The following is a 26,896-nucleotide window of genomic DNA, read 5'->3' on the forward strand; positions in this document are numbered from 1 at the left end:
TTTTGTTTTACAAATGAAAAAGAGAGGTTGGTTTTCACACTGAGTTCAGAATGGTAGTGAGAAGCAGTGACTTACAAGAAGCAGAAGGAGCTGTGAGAAGGTAGATCCCTAGGATCTTGAAGAAATCTTAGTAAGGCTTTGACACCCCCAGGCTGTGGGATTGGGAATTTGAGCCAGTCTTACCTGGATCCCAGAGTTTAGGAAGTTCCTACTGATATCTGGGTTATGAGGACATAAAATATGATCATATTATATATTCTACTTTATAATCTGCTCTTCTTGCTCAAAAAATATTGCAAAAGTTTTCTCAAGTCATTAAATATTCTCCAACAACATGATTTTTAATGGCTGCATAGCAGTCCATCATATGAAAGTACTGTAATTTATACAACAAATCCTTTATGGTAAGCCATTTAGGATGTTTCTGTGTTTAACATATGAAAAATAACACTGAAATGAACAACTTTCTCTATAAATCATTGTGTACATCTTTGATTATTTTCAAATGGTCTCATTTTAAATAACCATGAACAATTTTGTGATAGCAATTTCTGCTCATTGTTTTCATCATGAACTAAAACTTTTCCTTCAGGCAAAAAAAAAAAAAAAAATGGAAAAGAAGTTCCTGGAACATCTGTCTTATGGTATAATTTACTTTTGGTATTCAGCTGTGCTCCCAAATTTTGAAATGCCTTCTTTCTAATAGATTCATCCTAGATTTAATCTCCCTTCTGGAGATACAGATGCCAGCACGTTTCTTTCTGTGGACCTTCAGCCTGGGAGCCATGGCCGCAGGAGAGAAGCCACGTCAAACTGTGCATTGGTTGCCTGCAGCTCCAATTTCTCAATTTGTAAATCCCAAGAAGGGACAGAAACTGACAGAATTATACCGCTGGAGTTTTTGTTGAGGCTGAAAAGGTTCCTGTGATAATGGCTGCCATGGAAAACGCTGATATGCCAGGCCGTTTACATAGATTATCTTTATAACCAATACGAGGTACAAATTATGATCCCACCATTGGTGAACAGCCTGCAGCTCAGAGAAGAGAGGGCAGTTCATACAGTCAAGTAAGTAGCAGAGTTGGATTTCTACCCAAGATTTATCTTACTCAGATCCACCATGTTGTATGTTAGAGGGACTCCCACGTTTTTGAATTTTGAACACTGGTAAGATTTCAGATCAAAATCTGGGAGACACGCAGTTTCGCCAACTTTTAGTTTTGCCAAGTAAGGGCATCAAAACAGAAACAACAACCAAACTGTGATATCCTATCACCACCATTTCATACACGAAAAGATAGTTTAATGCCAAAAAGAGAGGAAGGCTATACTCTCCAAAGATAATCCTTTAAACTAAATGAATTCAATCGTATGCAGACTCAATACACTGTCCGTACTGATGACCTTCATGTCGCCATGGATCAGTGAAAGGCGAGTGCTATCTCTAGACCCCATTCAAGAACTGCTTTCAGAGGTTCTGTTGTCATCACTGCCTCGATGGATTGGTTTCTCTGCCTTGGCTGACCAACATGGAAGGGGACGCATGGCCTCCCTTCTGCTGCAGGAAGGAGCTGGCAAAGCACTCAGCCTAGTGAGAGTGGGGCATTCATGTCATCACCATCCCCCACTTTCAGGGGAGAATTCTTACACTCCAGTCCTTTCCAAGAGTGAGGAAAGGAAGTGGAGACCGGGGTGTAGACTAATTTCAAGACATTTAAAAGGGAGAATGAGAAGAGAGAGAGAGGGCTTCCCTGGTGGCGCAGTGGTTGAGAGTCTGCCTGCCGACGCAGGGGACGCGGGTTTGTGCCCCGGTCCGGGAAGATCCCACATGCCGCGGAACGGCTGGGCCCGTGAGCCATGGCCGCTGAGCCTGCGCGTCCGGAGCCTGTGCTCCACAACCGGAGAGGCCACAACAGTGAGAGGCCCGCGTACTGCAAAAAAAAAAAAAAAAAAAGAAGAGAGAGAGAAATATTTGGATACATGGGCAGAAATATTTGGGGGCTGATTCCTTAATGTATTCATAAGAAGTAGAGCTATGTGGATGGAGAACCCCTGTCAGTCTCCAAGTGGATAAATCAAAACAGAACTCATGGATCTTTAAAGCTGGCCCTTTACTAATATGGTTGTTCTGATATACAATGTACAGGAGGGAAGGACGATGGATCACGAGCCCAGCTTTCCACTCCTTTGCTCACACTGGGTCCCTCAAGGACTACGAGGGGTCTTGGCACTGAATGGACACTAGGTAAGTAATTGATGAACCATGAAATAAGCAAAAACCAGTTATTACGTCAATCTCTTACTGTTTAATTTTAGTAGCTCACTCCACCCCATCCACCCTCATTGCTTCATTATTGGATTTATGGTCGTAAGTGGCTAATAAAGGCAAAGTTGCCTTGTGGATGGTCTCCACGGTTGGAAATGTCAGCAAAAAGGTCACGAAAATGAAGGTCAGGATGGTCTCCTGACTCAGGAGTGAGGTCGGCGTTCCTGAAGTCAGCCGTTATTGAATGATCACCTTGAACCTGACATCGTACTAACCGCTTAACTGGCCGTGAGCTCACATGATCCTGCTAAGAACACAGTGAGGGAAATACTATTAATATTATCTCCAGTTTACAGACTGCAGAGACCACGGAGGTGCTTAGTGGCTGGGCTAGAGAGCTGTAATGGAACAAGGATGGAAGCCACATCAGCCTTGCACACACACAGCGCAGGCACACATACATACACTCACACACAGACACACCCCCACCCACACACATACACACTCCCACAAATACCCACACACCCACACAAATGTGAACATACACATAATCGCACACCTACACATATATGGACACACATACCCGCAGACACACATACACAGTCATATATATTCACAACTACACACATATAGTCATATAGACACACGCACACACGCACACACACACACACACACACACACATACACACACGGCCCTGGTTATATAACAAATTCTGATGCTCATTGTATGACTCTAGTTGAATATTATCCCCTCTCTGTTCCTCAGGTTCCTCACTGCAAGTTTAGATTAAATCAGAGATCATCTGGTCATGTGTCCAGGAGCCCTTGGGTCCTGTGGCGGTGCCTTGGGGCTGCCTCAGGGGTGAGAGAAAAGCCCGGCAGGACAGCTGCCCGTACCTCACCTCGGCTTCAACCAGGACAGCTAAACTTTCCTTTGTTTCACCCGTTGCTATTCCACTTAATTATTTCATTAGCACAAAAGTACTGGAAGCAAGCAGGGTAGAGTCCCAGGGAGAGGATCAGCCTGAGAAAATGCTCCAGGCCAGGCAGGGCCAAGGGGTTTCACTGAGCAGTGATGGTAAGCAATTAATGCTCGGGTAGTCCTCGTGCAGCCCCCTAGTGGCCATCTCCCACCCTGCAGCTTCCAGGGAAAGTCTGTCAGACAGGAGAGCCTTGTCCTACTGACGCCGCAGGAGATTGTGTGAAAGGGTATTGAACAGAAGTGCAGCCTGTCTCAACTCACCCTTATGCTGAGGACAAACACGGTGATCATTCTGCCGTGTGAAGAGAAGGCTCTGGGCTCGGAGTCCCTCGCAGCCGCCTGAAGGGAATCACTGGGGTCCAAGGGAACTGAATTGCTGGTAGGAGCCAGACCGGGACCTGGACCTGCTGGTGGCAGGAAATGCTTTATGAGAAATGTAACTCCCCCCCAAATCCTCAGGGATAATGTCGAGTTCTGTATGAGGCATTAGGACTCCAGCCTTATGAGAGAGAAGGAAGGTCCCAGAAAGCCAAAGCCTTCAGAATATTCAGGTTTTATATCTATGTGTACCTAAAGCCAAAATTACCATCAGGTTGGCAGAGGAATGTTTAAATCTTTTTTTAAAATCGAGATTACAAACCTACTTGGCAGGAGGAGGACTACCTTGTAATCCGTGCTTACACATACTTATTGAACTTAAAGGGTGTGTGTAGGTGATCCTGTGCGTGCGTTTGTACTTGGCTTTTCCATTTTGGTGCTTGTTGTTTATTACCCCTTGCTGTGGTCAGTGCTAAGAGTCAAGAAGGGGATGGGCCCCCAAACAAGAGCAGAGATAAAAGTATTGGGATTTCACATGCTGCTTCCTATCCACAGAATCCATAACTTGTTCCCTACGTCTCTTGAGCATGAAATTCTGTCGTCTTAAGAACAAGACTTTTCCATTCTTACACCTCACATTTTGGTTCCCAAGTGGCAATCCATTGCCTGCTGCCAGTTTGGTGACAAAGTTTTTCTTTCCTGGGGTGATACCTGAAAAAGGAGGACAACATAGAAAGTTTCTTATAAAGTTAAAATTAATCAGTATGAGACCACATTTTATTCTGAGACTGTGTCCATCTTTTCAGTTTTAAAATATCTTTTCTTGTGTAGACTGTCGGTAGTTGATTTCTTAATGCATTTTCATTTGGCAAAGCTAAATATTTGTGACTCCATGTGCATCTGTCTCATTTTGAAAATAGTTTACTGGTCTGTGAAGTGAAAAATTTGGGAACTACTGATCTAGGCAATTTTTTTATTAAGTTGCAGTCCAATTATTTAGTTACAGTCCCAGGAAAATTAACAGCCAGAATCACAGCAAAGATTTTCTAAGAAAATTACACAGGAAGAGTTTTGCAGCCTACAAACTAAAAATATAAAATGTTACTACACTTAAAGATAGGATACCTTCCTCTGTGAAGCTGAGATCCAGATTTGGATTTTACCTACAAACAACCATGATGCAATGGGCATAGTCATAGATTAAAATTTTTTCTTCCAGTTTTATTGAGATTATAATTGACATATAGCACTATATAAGTTTAAGGTACACAGCATAATGATTTGACTTACAGAAAGAGAAAGACAAATACCATATGATATCACTTCTATGTGGAATCTAAAATATGACACAAATGAACCTATCTATGAAACAGAAACAGACTCATGGACATAGAGAACAGACTTGTGGTGAGGGGGCTGGGGGAGGGATGGAGTAGGAGGTTGGGGTGAGCAGATGTGAGCTTTTATATACAGAATGGATAAACAACAAGGTCCTACTGTACAGCACAGATAACTATATTCAATATCCTATGATAAACCATACTGGAAAAGAATATAAAAAAAGAGTATACATATATATATATATATATATATATATATATATAACTGAATCACTTTGCTGTACAGCAGAATTTAACACATTGTAAATCAACTATACTTCAATAAAAAATAATAAATTGACTTACATACCTCATGAAATGATTATCACAATAAGTTTAGTGACCATCCATCATCTTGTATAGATCAAAATTAAAGAAACAGAAAAGAATTTTTTGTGTGTGATGAGAACTATTAGGACTTAGTCTCTTAACAATCTTCACATATAACATACACAACAGTGTTAATTATATTTACTATGTTGTACTAGTACTTATTTATCTTGTAACTGGAAGTTTTTACCTTTTGACTGCCTTCATCTAATTTGCCCTCCCCTCCACAACCCACCTCTGGAAACCACAAATCTGATCTCTTTTTCTATGAGTTTTTTTGTTTTTGAAGTATAATTGGCCCATAACACTATGTTCATTCCTGTTATACATAATGATTTGGTCTATCCATGTTCTTTTTTTAAATAAATTTATTTACTTATTTATTGGCTGCATTGGGTCTTCGTTGCTGCACGTGGGCTTCCTCTAGTTGCGGCGAGCGGGGTCTACTCTTTGTTGCGGTGCATAGGCTTCTCATTGCAGTGACTTCTCTTGTTGCAGAGATGGGCTCTAGGTGTGCAGGCTTCAGTAGTTGTGGCACACGGGCTCAGTAGTTGTGACTCACAGGCTCTAGAGCGCAGGCTCAGTAGTTGTGGCACACGGGCTTAGTTGCTCTGCAGCATGTGGGATCTTCCCGGACCAGGGCTCGAACCCGTGTCCCCTGCATTGGCAGGCGGATTCTTAACCACTGCGCCACCAGGGAAGTCCCATGACAATGTTCTTCTTGACCAAGAAGGTGTTATAATTTATTTTCATTTGTTGGAATATATATATAATATAATGTGTAAAATTATATATTATCTCAAATACATAAAACTATATATTATATAATACTTGTTATATTTATATATAATATATAATAGATCACTATGTATGCATATATATGTACCATACATGTATATGTATATATAAATAAAATTCTGTACTATCTTCATAATTCCCTATAAATTTATTAAGATAAAAACTTACTTAGATATATTTATATCTGTTGCTTCATTTATGATTTATTATAATATATTGTATATAATATGTACCATTATATTTATTATAAAATTAATAGTTTTATATTTATATATTACTATATATTTAAGTAAACTTTTTATTTTAGAATAGTTTTAGATTTATAGAAACATGTGAAGGTAGTATGGAGTTCTGTATACTCATACCCACTTTCCCCTACTGTCAACATCTTCTATTACTGTGGGGCATCTGTCCCAACTAATGAGCCAGTAGTAATACATTATTATTAACTAAAGTCCATACTTTTTACCTGATGTCCTTGTTGTGTTTCTGTTCCAGGATCCCATCTAAGACGCCACATTACATTTACTCATCATGTGTCCTTAGGCTCCTCTAAGCTGTGACCATTTCTTAGAAGTTCCTTGTTTTTGAGGACCTTGACAGCTTTGAAGATTGCTGGTCAGGTGTTTTGTAGAATGTCCTGCAATGATAATGGTGGCATTTTCATCACATGACTTATCACTGGTCATGTTGACCTTGATCATCTGGCTGAGATGGAGTTTGTCAAGTTTCTCCATGTCAGGTTCCTCTCTTTCTCAGTTTCCAGGCTGTGTGTTTTGGAAGGAAGTCACTATGTGCAGCCCACACTCAAGTGTGAGGTCTGTTTCACCTCCTTGAGTGGGTATATCTACATAAATTATTTGGGAATTTTCTGCATGGGAGATTTGTCTTTTCTCCATTTATTTACTTTTTCAATCATTTATCTATATCAGTATGGACTAATGGATATTTACTTACATTTATATTTTGGATAGTTTCTCCACATTATATTTCACAACAAAGTAATTTTAATGACAAGAAAACTACAAAGATTGGAATTTTACTTGATAGCAAACACAATGGAAGTAAATCATAGGGCACTACTGTCAAAAAAGCAAACGAGTCTTTGGACATATAAGTAAAGATATAACTTCAGGGATAGGGGAGGTGAAAATCTTGCTCTATTCTGTGCTGCTTGCACCATACTGAAAGTATTGTACAGTTGTATTCGTATCTTCTGGGCTTAACCTTTCGGAGGAGAAGTAAATACTTGGGTTCCATTCTAAGAAAGGCCACGCTGCTAAGGATCCTTGAAACCCTATACAATAAATTGAGATCTGACCTATTTGGAATTAATGATTTAGACATCTTCACCATAGTTCAGTGACAGGAAAAAGACTCGATCCAACACCACCATCTGGTTGTCTTTTCCGCCTCCCAATGTGAAATAGAGAATAGATATATATTTGCACAATTACTGCTCAACACTTAAAATGTTAGTTATCATCCAAATGCTTGAAAATCATAACAAAACTTGTGCTACCAGCAAGACCACCTTGATGTCCGTGAGATGATCTGTTATGACGTGTACCACCACATCTATATCTTGACCTTTGGGTCATGGTGACATCAACACATGGTCATTCTCTGCTTGGTGAATCACGTTGTCACCATGCTACATTCATCATAACAACATATTCTTCAATTATTGCAACAACATGATTTTTTAAATGTTTGAACTCTTAAAAATGTGGCTGCTTCAGGCACTAAGCACCAGATAAAACATTTTCTACCATATATAAGGGGCAATTGAGAGAACTGAGCACCATCCACCTGGAGAAGGTAAGACACGATAGTAGTCTCCAAATATCTGAACGAAACAGGGACTGAATTGGCCTGTGTGACTCCAAGTGGAAAAGGAAGGACAAGTGACATGATCAAGCTCAGTCTAGAGGAGATCTTTTTTTTTTAACATCTTTATTGGAGTATAATTGCTTTACAATGTTGTGTTAGTTTCTGCTTTATAACAAAGTGAATCAGCTATACATATACATATATCACCATATCTCCTCCCTCATGCATCTCCCTACCACCATCCCTAACCCACCCCTCTAGATGGTCACAAAGCACCGAGCTGATCACCCTGTGTTATGCGGTTGCTTCCCACTAGCTATCTATTTTACATTTGGTAGTATATATAAGTCCACATCACTCTCTCACTTCGTCCCAGGTTACCCTTCCCCTTCACCCTGTCCTCAAGTCCATTCTTTACATCTGCATCTTTATTCCTGTCCTGCCCCTGGGTTCCTCAGAACCTTTTTTTTTTTTTTTAAGATTCCATATATATGTGTTAGCATACGGTATTTATTTTTCTCTTTCTGACTTACTTCACTCTGTATGGCAGACTCTAGGTCCATCCACCTCGCTACAAATAACTCAATTTCGTTTCTTTTGGTGGCTGAGTAATATTCCATTGGCTATATGTGCCACAGCTTCTTTATCCATTCATCTATCAATGGACACTTAGGTTGCTTCCATGGCCTGGCTATTGTAAACAGAGCTGCAATAAACATTGCTGTACATGACTCCTTTTGAATTATGGTTTTCTCAGGGTATATGTCCAGTAGTGGGACTGCTGGGTCATATGATAGTTCTATTTTTAGTCTTTTAAGGAACCTCCATACTGTTCTCCATAGTGGCTGTACCAATTTACATTCCCACCAACAGTGCAAGAGGGTTCCCTTTCCTCCACACCCGCTCCAGCATTTATTGTTTGTAGATTTTTGATGATGGCCATTCTGACTGGTGTGAGGTAATACCTCATTGTAGTTTTGATTTGCATTTCTCTAATGATTAGTGATGTTGAGCATCCTTTTGTGTGTTTGTTGGCAATCTGTATATGCTCTTTGGAGAAATGTCTATTTAGGTCTTCTGCCCATATTTGGATTGGGTTTTTGGTTTTTTTGATATTGAGCTGCACGAGCTGCTTGAAAATTTTGGAGATTAATCCTTTCCCAGTTGCTTCATCTGCAAATATTTTCTCCCATTCTGAGGGTTGGCTTTTCGTCTTAGTTATGGTTTCCTTTGCTATGCAAAAGCTTTTAAGTTTCATTAGGTCACATTTGCTTACTTTTGTTTTTATTTCCATTTCTCTAGGAGGTGGGTCAAAAAGGATCTTACTGTGATTTATGTCATAGAGTGTTCTGCCTATGTTTTCCTCTAAGAGTTTTATAGTGTCTGGTCTTACATTTAGGTCTTTAATCCATTTTGAGTTTATTTTTGTGTATGGTGTTAAGGAGTGTTCTAATTTCATTCTTTTATATGTAGCTGTCCAGTTTTCCCAGCACCACTTATTGAAGAGGCTGTCTTTTCTCCACTGTATATTCTTGCCTCCTTTATCAAAAATAAGGTGACCATATATGCGTGGGTTTATCTCTGGGCTTTCTATCCTGTTCCATTGATCTATGTTTCTGTTTTTGTACCAGTACCATACTGTCTTGATTACTGTAGCATTGTAGTATAGTCAAGTCAGGGAGCCTGATTCCTCCAGCTCCGTTTTTCGTTCTCAAGATTGCTTTGGCTATTCGGGGTCTTTTGTATTTCCATACAAATTTTGAAATTTTTTGTTCTAGTTCTGTGAAAAATGCCACTGGTATTTTGATAGGGATTGCATTGAACCTGTAGATTGTTTTGGGTAGTACAGTCATTTTCACAATGTTGATTCTTCCAATCCAAGAACGTGGTATATGTCTCCATCTGTTGGTATCATCTTTAATTTCTTTCATCAGTTTCTCATAGTTTTCTGCATACAGGGCTTTTGTCTCTTTAGGTAGGTTTATTCTTAGGTATTTTATTCCTTTTGTTGCAGTGATAAATGGGAGTGTTTCCTTAATTTCTCTTTCAGATTTTTCATCATTAGTGTATAGGAATGCAAGAGATTTCTGTGCATTAACTTTGTATCCTGCTACTTTACCAAATTCATTGATTAGCTCTAGTAGTTTTCTGGTGGCATCTTTAGAATTCTCTATGTCTAGTATCATGTCATCTGCAAACAGTGACAGCTTTACTTCTTCTTTTCCAAATGGATTCCTTTTATTTCTTTTTCTTCTCTGATTGCTGTGGCTAAAACTTCCAAAACTATGTTGAATAATAGTGGTGAGAGTGGGCAACCTTGTCTTCTTCCTGATCTTAGAGGAAATGGTTTCGGTTTTTCACCAATGAGAACAATGTTGGCTGTGGGGTTGTCATATATGGCCTTTATTATGTTGAGGAAAGTTCCCTCTATGCCTACTTTCTGCAGGGTTTTTATCATAAATTGGTGTTGAATTTTGTCAAAAGCTTTCTTGGCATCTATTGAGATGATCATATGTATTTTCTCCTTCAGCTGGTTGATATGGTTTATCACATTGATTGACTTGCGTATATTGAAGAATCCTTGCATTCCTGGGATAAACCTCACTTGATCATGGTGGATGATCCTTTTAATGTGCTATTGGATTTTGTTTGCTAGTATTTTGTTGAGGATTTTTGCATCTCTGCTTATCAGTGATATTGGCCTGTAGTTTTCTTTCTTTGTGACATCTTTGTCTGGTTTTGGTATCAGGGTGATGGTGGCCTCGTAGAATGAGTTTGGGAGTGTTCCTCCCTCTGCTATATTTTGGAAGAGTTTGAGAAGGATAGGTGTTAGCTCTTCTGTAAATGTTTGATAGAATTCGCCTGTGAAGCCATCTGGTCCTGGGCTTTTGTTTGTTGGAAGATTTTTAATCACAGTCTCAATGTCAGTGCTTGTGATTTGTCTGTTTATATTTTCTATTTCTTCCTGGTTCAGTCTTGGAAGGTTGTACTTTTCTAAGAATTTGTCCATTTCTTCCAGGTTGTCCATTTTATTGGTATATAGTTACCTGTAGTAATCTCTCATGATCCTTTGTATTTCTGTAGTGTCAGTTGTTACTTCTCAAGAGGAGATCTTTCTAATACTCCAAGCTGTCCTGAACTGGAAAGTCACCTTTAAAGGCTTTGCAGTGCCTGTTACGAGAGACGTACTGGCAGTAGACAAAATGACCACTTGGTGGGGATGTTACAGAGAGAATCCCTTTTTTAGATGGGACGTTACTTCTTCAAATTTCCGTTTCAACTCAAGAGCCATAGATTCGAAGAAAGTATACATTCCAGGATTCTCAGCATTCCCCCCGCCCCCCCACCCCCCCCCTCCGCCTCCCTGGGTTGAGAAATCCTCCATTTTGGGTAAGATACGTTGTCTTCAGAAGGCGCCTTCAAAAAGGCACCTCCACTGGCAGAAGGAAGCAACACATTGACTCATTTGGCATCATTAATAAGAATGAGTTGATCCAATTGGCTCCTTCCCCCTGTAAAACTAAGTGCAAGTTTGCCAGAAATGGAACATTGGCCAAGCAAGGATGATCTCAAGGAAAGCTCTAAGACAGAATGATGGGGATGAAAAGGAGACCCAATTCAACTCAATCAGATGGAAGTAAGTCAGAAAAAGAAAGACAAATACCATATGATATCACTTATACGTGGAATCTAAAATATGACACAAATGAACATATTTATGAAACTGACTTACGGACATAGAGAACAAACTTGTGGTTGACAAGGGGGAGAGGGTTAGGGGAGGGATGGAGTGGGAAGCTAGGGTTAGCAGATGTAAGCTATTATATATAGAATGGATACACAATAGGTCCTACTGTAGAGCACAGAGTACTGTATTCAATAACCTATGATAAACCATAACGGAAAATAATATTTAAAAAAGAATGTATATGTATGTATGTATAACTAAATCACTTTGCTGAACAGCAGAAATTAACACAGCATTGTAAATCAACTATATTCAATGAAAAGATAAATTAAAAAAATAAAGCTCATATTCTTAATGTAGCATACCACCTTCCCCGTCAGAAGGCAAGGAGAATTCTTACCTAGACTTCTACATCACGGCAGGGTTTGCCTTCTCCGTGGGAGCCCCAGGACTGAGCAGCTGGGAAGCCACGTAGGCTGCCACCAGGAGATTTGCTTCATCCTTGGTGGGCGTGCACCATCAGGAAACCCACATGGGTGTTTGGCCCCAGCCCCAGCATGGGAGCCACTGACAAAGTGCTGAGACACCCAGCAAAGAGCCGTAACTATCCCGCATCCAGTTAAGTCATGGGTGTGGGTCTGGACCCACTACTGTCACTTAAGTAACTTATCCTCTTCCAGCCTCAGTTTTCCTCTCTGTAAAATGTGCATAATAACATCCACCTTGAAATATTTCGTGGTTCAAATGAGGCTAAAGGGAAGAAGGGCGAGTACATAATGTACAAACTGTCTTTTGCCTTTTTCCTAAGGCAGGCCGTAGAGTGGTTAGAGCATAAAGCTCTGAAACAAGGCTGCTTGTTTCCACTTCTGTGTGATCTTGGGCAAGTCTCTTAACCTCTCTGTGCCTCAGGGCACTCACCCATAACATTACTACAGTAATAGAACTTACTTCATAGAGACATAGCGTTCAAAGAGACTGAGCGTATTGACTGTTGAGTGCCAGTGCCTGGAGCAGAGCCTGGCAGAGAATAGGGTCTCAGCTGAACATGGCCGCTGGTGCAAATAAGTACCAATAGGTACTGACCATTATTTATATTGTTATTATTGTGTTATCTCTCCCTGGCCTATCTTTCCTCTGGTGAGACCAAAGCACTTCTCATCTGCCAAGAATCTCTTCCTCTACTTCTCTATTCTCTTTCCATCTGACGCTTCAGTCTGACTCTAGTGGGGGATGGCAGGAGTCCTGCTGATGTGGGCAAAATCAGTGATGCACACACACGCACCCTTGAGTCAGGAAAAGGGCTCCACAGATGGACCCACCACAGGCTCCTAAAGCAGAAGAGACTTCCTGCGAGCTAGAGGTTTTGTTATTCACTGTTCAGACAGATTGAATTCTGTCAATTATTACCCAACTGGTTATCTCTCCAGGGGTCATTAAAAAAAATGCGTGTGTTTGTTGTGGGTGAGTATGCATCTGTGTTGTGTGTGAAGTGGGCGTGCGGGGAACAGTCAAATAGGAAGTGCTCTAGTATTTACATTAAACTGCAGACTGGTTTAAATTACCCACCAGGAAATATGTGGCCGTATGCGTATGCTTAATTCATGCTCATTCAAGGTGTTCCGGGGCTGTTTTCTCCCCCTCCCTTCTTGCCTCTCCGTTCAAATAACCCAGGCTGCCTGCAGCCTGTCTTTGCCCATTTGACTCAACAGGCCCTGAGCACGGAAAGGAGAAGAGAGTCTCTGAGAATGGGCACTTTCTTCTCTGAGCCAGGATGGCTTTGCCTGACTGTCACCGCAGTGCTGGGAGGAACAATTTTTTGCAAACTCAAGAAGAACCAAGGGCAGGTGGGGAGAAAGGTGGTCTGCCTGGCGGGCCTCTGGGGAGGGGCTTGCCTGCTCAGCCTGTCCCTCTTCTGGGGCTTGATCCTCTTCTCCCTGTCATGTTTCCTCGTATATACTTACTTTTCTGGCCAAGAGTTGTTGCCTGCGGATCAAAAGGCGGTGCTGATCACAGGTAAGCGGACGGCACTGCACTGCGATTCCCCCTCAGGGCGGGAACTGACACTTGCTTTGCCTTAGGGGGACTCTTTCGGATTAGTTTTAAAAAGAAAATACTTGGCATGGAGTAAATGAAAGCACATCCCCAGTGTCTTTCACTACACTGTTTCGGTTTGCTTTCTTTAGGAGGTGCACTTGAGGGGCTGATGGTGAGAGGGACTGGGAAAGGGACGTGCACCTAAGCCACGAGTTTGTTAATTTCCCAGCATATATAAGAGTAAGCAAACGCCGTTTGTTTGTTTCATTGTAGCCAGGATTGTCGCCTCAGTTTTTTGAAGCTTAAACCAAATTTCGTTCTGAGATGAATGTTCAGCTGCGTTCTAGACTTGGCCTCTTATTCCCTAGGTGCGCAAAAAAGCTGTCAAATTTAGGTTATCCTTGTACTTTGCTTCGTTTTTTAAAGATCGAAGAGACTTACCTGGGCTGGAAATTTTGCGGTTTTCCCCGACTGCTGTCAAGAACCTTGTGTCTCATCTGAACCTTTGTCTTCAGATCTGTCATTGGACCGCTAATATTTACTAATTGGATCAAGCCGGCAGCGTGTCCAGGAGGCGGCTGCTTGTTGGCTGAGCTGCCAGCTTTTTCCTTCGTGTTTCTTTTTCTGCTGCAAGTGTGAGGCCAGATTAAATTCCTGGGTGTTGTAAAACTGGTTTGTTTGGTTGTGAAGTTTGATTTTGGATAGGGCTTTAATTAGGATCCCCACAGTGTTATCCTAACCTAGAAAGCCCAGCCAAGGTGAGGATACCAGCTGCAGAATCATTTGCCGGGAGGTCATCACCCCACCCCACCCCGCCCCGCCCCCCATCCCCAGGCTGTGACCTGCGGGAGTGAAGGCAAACGGAGTGTGAACAGAAGCAAATCAGGCAGGTTGCCCAGTTCAATGAGAAATGGACTAGAAAGTGACTTGTCTATCTTGCCTTTGACTTTAACTCAATAGTGAAATTCTTTCTTAAAATGAGACACAAGTTGGCCCTTGCTGGAGTTGTGAAGCACTGCAGAAATAAAGCTTCTGCGATGAAAAAAAAAATAACCAAAACAGTTCAAAGGTAGAAAATTGAGCTGATCCGTGGGATGCTTATCTCTGTGAATGTCTGGTATCACCTGGAATCATGCACTCAGAAGACTGGCTGTGTTTTCCACTCTTCCACTTGAATTCTCTGGGGCTGGCTGGGTGAAAAGCTATAATAGCAGTCTAAATTTTTCTGTTCTGCGTGTAGTAGCAAGTACCCATGGTCTTCAGGGTAATTCTAGGTCAAATTTATTTTTTGTACTTTTCCACTTGTGCGAAAGAAGACAGAACAATTAAGCATGTTAAAAAAAATAATAGCGATGCTGTGGTTGACACTAATGGAACATGATCTCCTGGAGGTCCAAATATTCCTGGGAAATCAATTTCAGGGAGCAGCGTTTCTAAGGCTCATAGATAAGAATACTAAAGCTTAGGATAAACAGAGGCAAACTTCAAGGTAACCGAAAAAATAGGAATTATCTCTGGCTTGTTTGTCTTGTCAATGTTCTTTATCCTCTGCTTTTGAAGATGTAGGCATGCAGAAACGCACCAAATACACACCCAGTTCAGTTAGTTCACATCATCCATTGAAATGTCCTGACTTGTGTTCAGTGCCATGGAAAATGACTGATTCAATTAGGCAATTTGAGCCCAATGACTAATCCCTCAATGAAATGCTTAACAATTAGAAAGCTTAGAATTAAGAAAGGAAAGACGTACATTGAGGCTAACTGAAATGTGCCTCTCAGGTTCTTTGTCATTTTCATGAAGAATGTCATAGATTCCACATAATTCTAGAGACCCTTTCAAGACCTTTGTACTAAGTAGGGAAATTTTAAATGACTTCATTTAGTTAGACCAAAACTCATTAAAAAATAAGTCATCGTGACTTGGAATAAACTTTGTTTCAGGTTGGCTTATGTTACAAATTGGTACACATTTTAGTGTCGGGGAATACAGAGAGAAATGTCTCAGTATACATCAAAACCATAAATATTATTCCTTTATCTGATAATTCAAGATTTGGACATTTCTCTTAAAGAAATAATCTGAAATGTAAAAAAAGGGTAGATGCAAACCAAAATGGCACATTCACAAAGTTGTTCAACACAACCTCATTTAAAATTGTGAAATATCAAAAGCAATCAAAATGGTGACATTGTAAAATTAGAAAGAAAACAATACATGTCATTAAAAATGAAAAAAAAGAAACCCGAAATGGTGACAAATTACGGTATATCCTCTGGATGTAACAATAGGCAACAATTAAAAATGACAACCACAGGACTGCGTTATAACATGGAAACTGAACTAAGAGAAAACACTCCGGGGATCTAGGTGTTTGGAAAAGACTGCCTCTATGTCACATGAAGAGGAAAAAGCACTGGAAGCAAACAGTCTGTGAATGGTTGGATCAGAGTACCTGGATTTGTTTTTCCCTTAGAATTACTCTAATATAGTTATATTACTTATATAACAAAAATATTTAACAAAGAGATTATGTTAAGAGGGTGAAGTCCATCTTAGTGCCTAGTTAATTATGGACCCAGGTGTAAGACAATGACAAGAACAATTTCAAAAAAATCTTTTTCTTTGAGTCCCCTATTTCACTTTGCTAAGATAAAGGTCTTTTGTCTCCGAGACATATACTTATAGCAAGAAGAAGAAATAAGCAAGCACTGGGCATTTGAATACACATTTGTCCTCAAGGCCCCTGAAGCCATAGCAGCCATTCAATTTTTTAAATAACTCTAAGATTAGTGAAGAGCAGGTCCACAAGATTGCAATAGCATCTCCAGCACAATACAGTGAAAAGAATGTTGAAGTCTGACAGGCTTGGCTTTGAATCTTGCATTTGCTTTGCCTTAGGGTAGGTTCTCCAGGGGCAGGGCTTGAGATGAAGATTTGTGTGAAAGGGATTTATTAGGAAGTTCTCCAAGGAACAGAGGTCCCAGAGTAAGGAAGATGGACAGGGAAGGGGAGGAGGCCAAGCCCGGGTTCAGCATCAAGAGAAGCCTGCTGAGGGTCCCATGTTGGCTTAATCCCCCGGGGCAGATCTGGAGGCACTGGTGGGTCACAGGTGAGAGCCATCCCCATTGTGGGCCGGGGAGCTGTACTCCTTATACCCTCACACCTCAATCATTAGTTAAGGGCTGTCACCCTCATCCTCTTTGGTGGTAGGAGGGGAGGCTTAAACTCCAAGCACTTCTGGCTCTCCATGCTCACTGGCTAAAAGGACCCCGGCATCCTGGGCAGTGCTTGGACAAAGTCGCAGGTGGCTGGGAGTGAAGGTGGTAAGGATTAGAGCACCAAAAAAATGGTCAAGGGATCTGGGGCAGCATGACATCTGCTACATACCTCTTACTAGAAGTGTGATCCCTGAAAGTATCCAGTTTTAGGCTTTTGAACTTGTTTTCTCCTCTGCAAACTGGAAATGATACACACACACACACACACACACACACACACACACACACACACACACACACACTGTCTCATAGATGGAGTTAGTAGATGAGAGAGGGAGAGGAAGGGAGGAAGATAGGAGATTCTGTGTGTTGACCAGGTGGGGTTGGGGTTAGGGAGAATAAGAAGAGAACAAAATGAAAAAAGAACAGCTGACAAAGAAATAGAAAGAAGAAACATCCATTTATTCATTCAGCTATTGATTGAGTCCTTGGTATGTGCCATGTATTGTCCAGAAGCAGTGGAGGAAGAAAGTTAAAGACCATGCAGTTGTTATGTTGTTAGGTGATGGGATCTGAGTTCCCAGTTGTCCTTAACCTTGGACCCACATCCCCTGGGGGTTCCTTCCTCTTCTTCTGAGGTTGTGTATTGTCATTCTCAGCCTACCCTTTGAATTTCGTAGAAGTTACACAAGTAACTTTGATTTTCCACCCTCAGGGGTTTCATCCTGGTCCCTCCAGTGTTTCTTGCCCATCTCGAAAGTTAACTACTGATTTGGCATCTGCTGTGTGCAAGGCAGACACCTGGAGGCTTTCCTAGTCTACTGGGACAGATACGGCCGCAGCTCACTATAGCCATGAGGTGGGGTACAGAGGGTGCCTTCAGGAGGGTTCCCAGAGTGCCATGGGTCCCAGTGTTGGGTGCAGGAGGGGCCTCATTAGGAACTGAAAAGTAGCTTTCTACAGAGAAAATGAGGTCTTCCAGGCTAACTGGTTAATCAGGTATGACACACATCCAGCCCTCATTAAAATTTGTTGAGTTGGAGAATTTTAATTGGAATTTTCAAAATTGGGTACAATGGAAGAGAGATCAGGGAGGGGAAGAAAGATATGTTTGATGTGGTAGTCTTTATCTTATGCTCCAAACAAAGTGCCTAGGTCGATGGTGACCCCCTTCTAGGACTTATTAGGTAGTCTAATTAAGGTTCTAAAATGGAATACTGTCGGCATCAGCTTGGGGTTTGGACTCCTTTGACTTTAGTGGTAGACTATTGTAATGGATAAACATTGACAGTGGACTAGGGACTAAAGCAAATAACATCTCTGCACTCAGAGCTTTACATGCCTTTTATATTTGATTCCCATAACCCTAATAACTAACGTGAATGCGGAAACGGTGTCCAAAGTCCCTGAACTACTAAGCAGCAGACATGGGACTAAACCCAGATCAGACCCATTTGCCATCCAAAGCCTTTTTCTTAACCACAGTTATTATCAGTGTTATAGCTACAGTTACTAGTAGCCTATAAAGGTTTCCAGGATATAAAATGTGTCCATTCATCGGCAAGTAAGTGTTGAACATCTTTTATGTGCACAAGGCTCTGCTTGATACAGAACTTGGCAATTGATTGGATGCAAGATATGCCCATGAGAGAAGATAAAATGAAGGCATCATGGATGGGGATACCTTTGAAAAGGGTGATAACTGAGAGACGACATATGGTGAATTTGACTTTGGGTTTGAGTTTGAGGGCAGTGAGGGGGCAGTGCAGGTAAAGAGTCATTGGCAGTTGGAAATACAGACCTAGACCTTGATTAGGTTTGGAGAAGGAGGATGGAGAAACACAAGCAATATAGTGATGGTTAATACTACAAAGGAAGAGGTCATTGGTGTATATTGTATGAATCAATACTGTCCTCAGTGAGTCTATAATTCAGTCGGTCTGTCAGATTTTTTTTTTTTTATGAGCACATATCCTCTTTTATCATTCAGTTTGAGCTTAACCTTAGCCCTCTATAGAGAGGCATAAAAAAGGTATTGCTAACTTGGGTAATTTTGTAAAGGTTTGAACGGTGACTTTATTAGGCATTTTAGATGGCATGTTTAGGTTGGTGGATACTCTCATGGAATGAAGTCCCCCAAATGTATCGTAAGCTGTTTGATGGCAGGGACCAGATCTTTTTTTATAACCAAGTCCCTCCTCAGTCTCTGAGCACGTTAGATCCAATACAATGTTAATGAGTGAGTGAGCCCTGAGTGAATGAACCAAGCTGGTGGAATGTCCTCCCCTTTTTGTGGCCATTGGTTAGACACAATGGGTTTGTGCCAATCTGCCCACCTGCTTAGGTACTTATCTCTGCCAGTTCTTTTTGCTGGGGTCACCTGTGTAGAAAGGGCAGTGTGACATGGCCGAGCTCTGAAGGCCCCATTGTTCTGCAGTGAATTCATTGTTGGCTTGCTCTGGACAGGGCTTTGTGATGACTTGGTTCTAAGCATCTCACCCAGGATGTGGCACGAACAGACTATCCTCTGGTCACACCCCCAGCCCCTCCCACCAGGCTGCTGAAGCTGCTCTCCCAAGGGTCACTGGTGCCCTCCTAGTTCCCAGAGCTTGGTTTCTACTCCAGCACTGCTGAACATATTTTCCTTCTTGACACGGCCTCCTTTGCCTGCTGGGATACTACATTTCCATGCTTCTCCCCCACGTCTCCATCCTTTGACCCCTCCGGGTCCTTCTTCCTACCCCTCCCACTAGGTGGCCTCTACGGCTCTGTCCTTAGCCCTCTTCAGAAGGGTTCATGGTACAAACAAGTTCTTATCTCTGAAAGTGATCAAAGATTATCCTTGCTTACCCGCTCATGGCCAAAGCTGCCTTTTCCATTTGTTTATGTCAGTCTGTGAACCTTGATTACCCCACAGATTTTGGCATCCCCTATTTATGCTCCTAAAGATGAACCCTTCCCAGATGCTATTCCTTTGCTTATACCTTCCAGCATTGGGGTTCAATGTTGAGCCTCAGAGTTGGGGATTACACTAGATTGTAGGGTGTCAATATGTATCTGCTAGGACATGGTGTGGGCAAAGGTTCTGAAGCAAGACCGGAGATATCAGGTTAATGGGTAGATGGTTCAGATAGTTCCATTTTGCTGAAACAAATGGAGATAAACAGACACCTGGGGATGACACACGTCAGTAAATCCAGGGGCCAAAGAGGACAAGACGGGGGCAAGGTAAGCAGGGAGCATGAGGAACTCTTGGGCAGAGACAGAGTGGAATGGAGAAACATGTCTATCTAGGATGATACAGGGACCCCTGGGTCTGTCCCATTCACCACTGTCACAAAGTGGCATCTCCTCTTTAACATGGAATTCACTACATGCAGCACCCTGTGTTCCCTGACCCCCAGCCCCTTGCCCACTAGTCTGCATCATGAGATCCTTCCTCCGTGCTCAGAACTGCCATCTCCCATGGGTTTCATGCCATAAACAGGACATTGAAAATATACATATACTGCTCGCCAGGCAGGGTCTGGTCACATGCAAGGGGTCTCCCTTGGCCTGACTCATTTGTAACAAGCCCGTTGTGATACTGGGTGGAAAAAGTAATGAGGAGGAAAGAACATCTCATCTGCCACTTTGGCATTTACACAAGCTACGGATAAACCTCATCTCCACCATGAAAAGGTACTAAAAAACAATTCTAAAATTCAAAAACAGAAGCCATTAGGAGCCTTGAATGCCCTTTGTGTGCAGAGGACTCAAGGTCCAGGAACTGGGCCAGATGAATTTTAATTTGAAAGTCAGTGGCCAGCATGGTCTTAGGTTGACTAGAACCCAAATTCCACTTTTATGGATCAAAGGCTTTGATAGGGCAGTTGAAACACTGGAAAGGGATCTGGATTTCATTGAATTCTATTTTCTAAAGACTCACATCTACCGAGGTCCTGTGGTCTGTAGAGTCAAACCAAACCTGGGCATCATTAAGGAGAGGAATAGAAACAAAACCAAAACTACGTTCCTCTCTTGAAACAACACATGTGCATCTAAGTGCAGGTCTGGTCACTGTCATTCAGGGTGGGCAGTAGGTTGCAGTGGTTAACACCAGACACTTAGGATAATGACAGATATGGCTACCAGCTCCTGCCTTGCCACTTACTAGCTTTCTGACCTAGGGCAAATTAATTAACCTGTCTGAACCTCAGTTTCCTTATCTGTAAAATGCAGATAATCATAGTAGTGATCTCACTGGGATTGTTGCCAGTATGGAAAGAAATAACACCCATAAAGGGCTATGTGTAGATGGTAACTCTCATTCTTAGCCAAAGAGGGCAGCATGAGGGTGGTGACCACATAGTCAAAGGATGAGATTGCTGAAAGAGTCCTCCAACTCTGGAAAGAGAAGAATGAGCATGATTGCAATAGGCTCTGGAATATGAGATGGAGGGAATCACCTCCTTAGGATCCTCCCACCCAATACCAACACCTTTTCCCACTTAAAGTTTGAGAGAAGATTCTAGAAGCCACAGAAAGTGGGTGTTCACATACAGATAGCAAACTGATAAGTCATCCTAGGGAAATATCATTGTAGGAACAATGGTGTAGGGGCTGGGGTTCCACTGCATCCTGTTCCCCAGGGAGGGTCTGGTCACATGCAAGGGGCCCCTGGCCTGACTCATTTGTATCAAGCCCGTTGTGACACTGGGTGGAAAAAATCATGAGGAGGAAAGAACATCTCATTCTGCCACTTTGGCATTTACACAAGCTATGGATAAATTTTATTTCCACCAGCCATCTCCCAATGCCTGAATGACCTTTTCAGGATCACCCATTTAATCCAGTGGGGTTACCCCTGTAATGGAAAACTCATTACCTTCTCAGGAAAATCATTTCACTTTTATCCAATGCTAATCATTGTAAATATTTTCTTTATAATGAGCCAAAATACGCCTCCCTGAAATATCCAACAGTGCACTCAGTTCTGCCCTTGGAAGTCACATAATGTAATTAAACCACTCTTTTGCACGGTAGCCCTTGAAAAATGCGAAGACTGCATCATATAATAGCCAAATCTGCTTTGAACTAAATCTTCTCATTCGTTTTATCATTCCTTCCATGACCTGGTTTCCAGAACTTTCACCATTCTACTAAGTCTCCTCTGGACCATTTCCAATTTCTTGACATTCCTTTGAGATGTCAACTCATTTTTAACATCAGGTACCATCTCGGTATGAGCAATACACACCAGACTGGAACTAATGCGGTGAAATTAGATCAGTATACATGCAAGGTTCTTCTTGGACGTTGTTGCTTTGTTTGGTGGGGTCAATCCACAACTCCCTTTTTAATATCCCCAGATGAGTTCTGAACTAATAGACGTAGGCAAGTGGAAATCAAGATGTCAGCTTTATTCCCGATAGAAGCCTTGGAGAAGGTGTCTTAGATGTGTAGGACTAATGGTGCACCCAGTCAAGGCAGGTTGAAAAGACTCAAGCCTTGCCCACAAGGTAGGGCTTGGGTTGGACAGCTAGGCTATCACAGCCTAATTGCACAGGTGTTTTGCAGGCAGGGCGATGCCGAGGAGGAGAGGAGAGTTTCCATGTGACACTGTGCCCTCTTGAGTTTTCTGCTCTATTTCTCAGTCCTGATCATTTGCCCTGAACTGTCCTTTTGGTTCTTCTGTTAGAGAGAGAAAAGACCTTTGCATCCAGTGAAACGGTCTTGTACAGTTCTTTCTGTCAAAATCACCAATCAGATGCTTTGCTCCACCTCCCGAGGGGGAGGGAGGAATGAGAGACAGAGGAGGTCCAGTGTCACACTGATAGATATCCCTCTATACTGAAGGAAGCATAGGCAGTGAGGAAGGAGTGTTCGCCCTAATATTAGGCTCAGAAAGCAGCTCTCTGGATGGAGGATGCTGTGTCTAAACTGTGGCTTATGTGATAGAGGTCCAGGGAGGTTTGACTACAAACTTAAATGGGGTCAACAGTGGGCAGTTTGCCCACAACCTACCGCCCCCACCCATCCCAACACACACTCACATACACACACAATATCTAAAAGAAGGTATTAGACCACCGACTAGCTCTGGGCCCTTGAACAAGTTGCTTCACCTATCTGAGGATAGTTTTCGTCCTGTGGAAAAAGGGAATCATGATGGATACCTCTTCTCAGGATTACATAAGATTACAAATATATATGTATGCTCCATGGCACATAGTAGATGCTTCCTGAAATATAATAACTTTTGCCCTTCCCCATCTTGTCCGGTTTAGTAATCCCCTTGGCAAAGGAGATATAAGCGAAATAGGAGTTTGGTAATTCTGCCTCCTGTACCACTCATGAACACTACCTCATTGGCCTCCATTCTGCTTGCTCCTTTGTTCTTGTGCTTTATGACCATCACTTGAAAGACAAGCCTTCTTTCTGTGGTTAACTCATTTCTGCAGGCCTCAGACTCATCTAGGTTTTCACTTACAGATGCTTTTCTTACATGGGTAGGGCTTCTCCCGTGTCAGGACCCTTAGTTCTGTGCTGTACCTACCTATGGCTCTTGCCCTTTTAAGCCCTAGCGTCACCTGAGAGCTCCCTATGGGGTCACTCTAGCCTCTTGAGTTTTCTCCCATGATTCTTCCCAGTCTTGATCCTTTTCTCTGCATTGTCTTTCTGCTTCTCCTCTTAGAGAGAGAGTCTTTGGAGGGCATTGGATCAGGAGCCCTTGCTCTGGGTATAGTGCTCAGCTGCTGTCTCTCCTCCTGAGTCTCCACCTCTATATGAGAATCCTAGGCTGGGAGCGAGGGGTGCCGAGAGTGAAGAGGATGTGGGATTGACTTGAGCTGCGATGGGAAACACAACTGGTCATTGTCTTCACGTTTCCAATCACCACTTGTCAACGGTCCCCCTGAGCACACTTGACATACAACGGGGAGCAAAGACAGACAAGGTCTCTGCCCTCATGAAGCTTAATTCCAGTGGAGAAAAACATAATACAAACCAACCAATAAATAGATAAAATAATCCCAGCATGGCAAGACTTTGATGGCATGGGTAGTGACTTCACTGTACTGCTCAGAACCACCTGGTATTGGAGGCTTCCTGTGTGTTAGAAACTGCGTCAGGCACTGTGATTAGCATTCTCCATGCCTAATTTCAGTCAGTTTTCACAATGCCTCATAAGATAATTTTTTTAATATATGCAAAGCTTTAAATATATGAAAGTAGGGTAAATATTCACAACATGCCCAATACCCATATTCTAAAATCATGATGGAGAGATCAATGAGATAATATCTATCATTAATCCCATTCAAAAATGAAGAAATTGAGGCTTTCAAGGGATTATACAACTTAGGTCATATAACAAAATAAGTAAGTGGCAGTGTTAGAATTTAAATGCAAGTATTCTATCCTTCTTTTAGTTCAAGCAGATGATAGAGTAGTGCAGACAGGGGAATGGCAGATGTGCCTCTTCTGGGGGAAAGGGATAAGGATGGTCAAATGTTTCAGACCTGCTAAGCTGTCTCAAGCATCTCTGGCTTCCACATTCAGGCCTAGGGTGTGATGGTAAAGCAGACTCTTAGCAATGGCAGGAGAGGTCTATCACCCAGCGAGGCTCACCTTAGCAGCTCCAGAAAACCTTGAGGACTGAACAAGCAGGGACTTCCCTGGGGTTTCTCTCCAACAGTCGGGTTGTTATGTTTCCCATGAGAAGCCGTTAATGCCCCCTGCAAGGTGACTTCTCATAGGGAGTCAGTTCCTATTTTCCAAATATTCCCAGCTGTGCCCTGGGGCTGTCACTTGGCTACCTCTAGGTTATTACTTCAAACCTACCTTGGGTACTGTTGAGTTTTGTGAAGTTTTCGGTAGTGTGCAAAGGGGATTAGAATCTATTCATTCATTATTTCACCAATAATTATTGGGCACTCTGTGCTGGGTACTGGGAATACAGGGACAAATAGCATGCATTCATTACACTGAATAAACTTACAGTGTAGTTGGGGGGATAGATAAGAAACAGGACATTACAAGGCAATGCAACATGTGAGTGTTCAGAGAAGGGAGAAGAAGTAAGAGGAGATAAGACCCCCTAGGAGTCTGGGGCAGAGGCCAGGAGTTTGGAGAGCAGCAGCTGATTGGAGGGACCTTATGATGGGAGACTCAGAGGACTTGCTAGCTCATTGGGTCTAGGTAGAGAAGAGGAGACAGCCACTGCACATTAGACTTTCCCTACTATAACCCTCAGCGAAGCTCTTGGTGATTTCTTTGGACAGTCTATCTTGCTAGACGGACGGTGAGCTCCACGAGGGCAGGCAATATGTAAAGCGTGGTGGCCACGACAAGCTCAAGGAATGAATTCATGAACAAATGAATGTAGACCATGATTCTGAGGCACTGAGAATGATTCTTCCTCCTAAGAGAAACAATAGATTTTGAGAGGCTGAGGGGAAAGAACTGACTTTGAAGAAAAGATAAAGCCTTTTGTTTGAGACACTTCAAATCTGAGGTGCCAAGGTTGTATCCAGGTGCAGTGTCCAGATGAATTCGAAAAGTGAGGCTAAAATCCAGAAGGAGCCCAAGACTGGAGATACAATTAGGTTAGTCTTCCACATGGGTAGGATAAATAAAGCTCTGAAAACTAAAACAATGCCTGAGAGAAGAGTGTCGATAGAGATTAGAACAGGGAACTGGGCAGTGAAGGCCACCCAAATCTATAGAAAAGGAGGTAGAAGGTAGATCTGAATGGTATAGGAGGCAGATCCAAGGAAGAGGAAAGTTCCAATGAGGAAAGTTATGAACAACTTCCGGTATGGAGGACAGATTGAGTGGGACGACAAGATACCTCTGGATTCAGTTCTCTGGGGAAACTGATGAGAGAGATTTCAGGAAAGGTAAGAAGGAGCCCCAATGCAAGGACCGTGAGGGGATGGTGTTGGTGAGCAACTCTGAAGTTTTGAGAACACTGGTGGAAAAAGGAAGGAGCAAGATGGGAGATTAGCTCTAGGGAATAGTAAGATCAAAAGAACTTTTGGAGAGGGAGAAATTTGGGGCAGCGGTTTTGGAGCCCCAAAAGAAAGGACTCAATGAAGAAGACATTGAAAGTGCAACGAAGATTGTGGTAATTGATGAAGTGGGAGGCTCTTGCCCAGGGGATGAAGAAGAAGTACAAGCAGTCACTGTCTCAGCTTTCCTTCAATTTACTTTATTTCAATTCACTTATGTAGTGAATCGTCAATGGTTTGTGGTGCCAGTTATGGTTATAGGGTAGTTACAAGAATAAAATCATATAAGTCATGCCAGATGCTTAGTACTATGCCTGCTGCATAGTACAAAATCAGTGAATGTTACGGCAGGAAACTAGAGAAGACAAAAGACAATAAAGCAATCAGAGAAAGCCTCATGTTGGAAGTAATACCAGCTATTTTTCTGGGCTGGAACAGGTAGTCTCCACGTTGGACTCTTATCTCTCTGTTCCTGCCAAGTTAAACAGAATGTCTCCTGTCATCACATTTGCCAACCTTTATGAGTATTTGTTTGATGTCTTCTTCCTTCTAGAGCAATAGCTCTTGACTGGAGCAATTTTGCTTCCCAGAGGACATTTTAGCAATGACTGAAGATATTTTTGGTTGTCACAACTTGGGGGCATGGGAACAGTCCATTGGTATCTAATGGGTAGAAGCCAGGGATGCTGCTAAACATTGTACAATGCACAGGATGGTCCCCATAACAAAGAATTACTTGATGTCAGATGTCAATAGTGCTGAGGTTGAGACACCCCGTCCTAAGGTGTGAGCTCCCTAGATCACGGGCCATATCACTTTTATTGATCACGGTGTCCCCAAGTGCCAGGTACAGAGCAAGTCACATGATGGGTACCCAATAATAATAAAAGGAAATGAAAGGAAGTGGATAAAGAAGATGTGAGATACACACACATACACATACACACAAAGGAATATTACTCAGCCATAAAGAAAGAATAAAATATTGCCATTTGTGATATGATGGATGGACCTAGAGGGTACTAGGCTAAGTGAAATAAGTCAGACAGAGAAA

At 42.2% G+C, this 26,896-nt stretch overlaps 1 protein-coding gene and 1 long non-coding RNA gene across 5 annotated transcripts in view; one reads left to right on the plus strand and one right to left on the minus strand.

Moving 5' to 3' along the window:
• Positions 1 to 5,150: 5,150 nt before the first annotated feature.
• Positions 5,151 to 14,423, minus strand: LOC132417063 (uncharacterized). Its single transcript, XR_009517746.1, has 3 exons — positions 14,070 to 14,423; positions 6,543 to 6,713; positions 5,151 to 5,933 (listed from the first exon to the last, which is right to left on the minus strand). It is a non-coding gene; the product is annotated as an uncharacterized lncRNA (long non-coding RNA).
• The window catches only part of HSD17B2 (hydroxysteroid 17-beta dehydrogenase 2), a 59,857-nt gene continuing 46,079 nt past the window's right edge, over positions 13,119 to 26,896 (plus strand). For 3 of the 4 annotated variants that reach the window (XM_060000666.1, XM_060000668.2, XM_060000667.1), the window contains exon 1: positions 13,120 to 13,607. In XM_060000666.1, coding sequence (XP_059856649.1) covers positions 13,196 to 13,607 — 412 coding nt within the window. In that variant the 5' untranslated portion in view covers positions 13,120 to 13,195. Of the gene's footprint in view, positions 13,608 to 26,896 lie in introns of all 4 variants that reach the window. The other variant, XR_009517745.1, reaches the window with a different exon arrangement.

The sequence above is a fragment of the Delphinus delphis genome, chromosome 20, assembly GCF_949987515.2.
Source record: "Delphinus delphis chromosome 20, mDelDel1.2, whole genome shotgun sequence".
Taxonomy (NCBI): domain Eukaryota; kingdom Metazoa; phylum Chordata; class Mammalia; order Artiodactyla; family Delphinidae; genus Delphinus; species Delphinus delphis.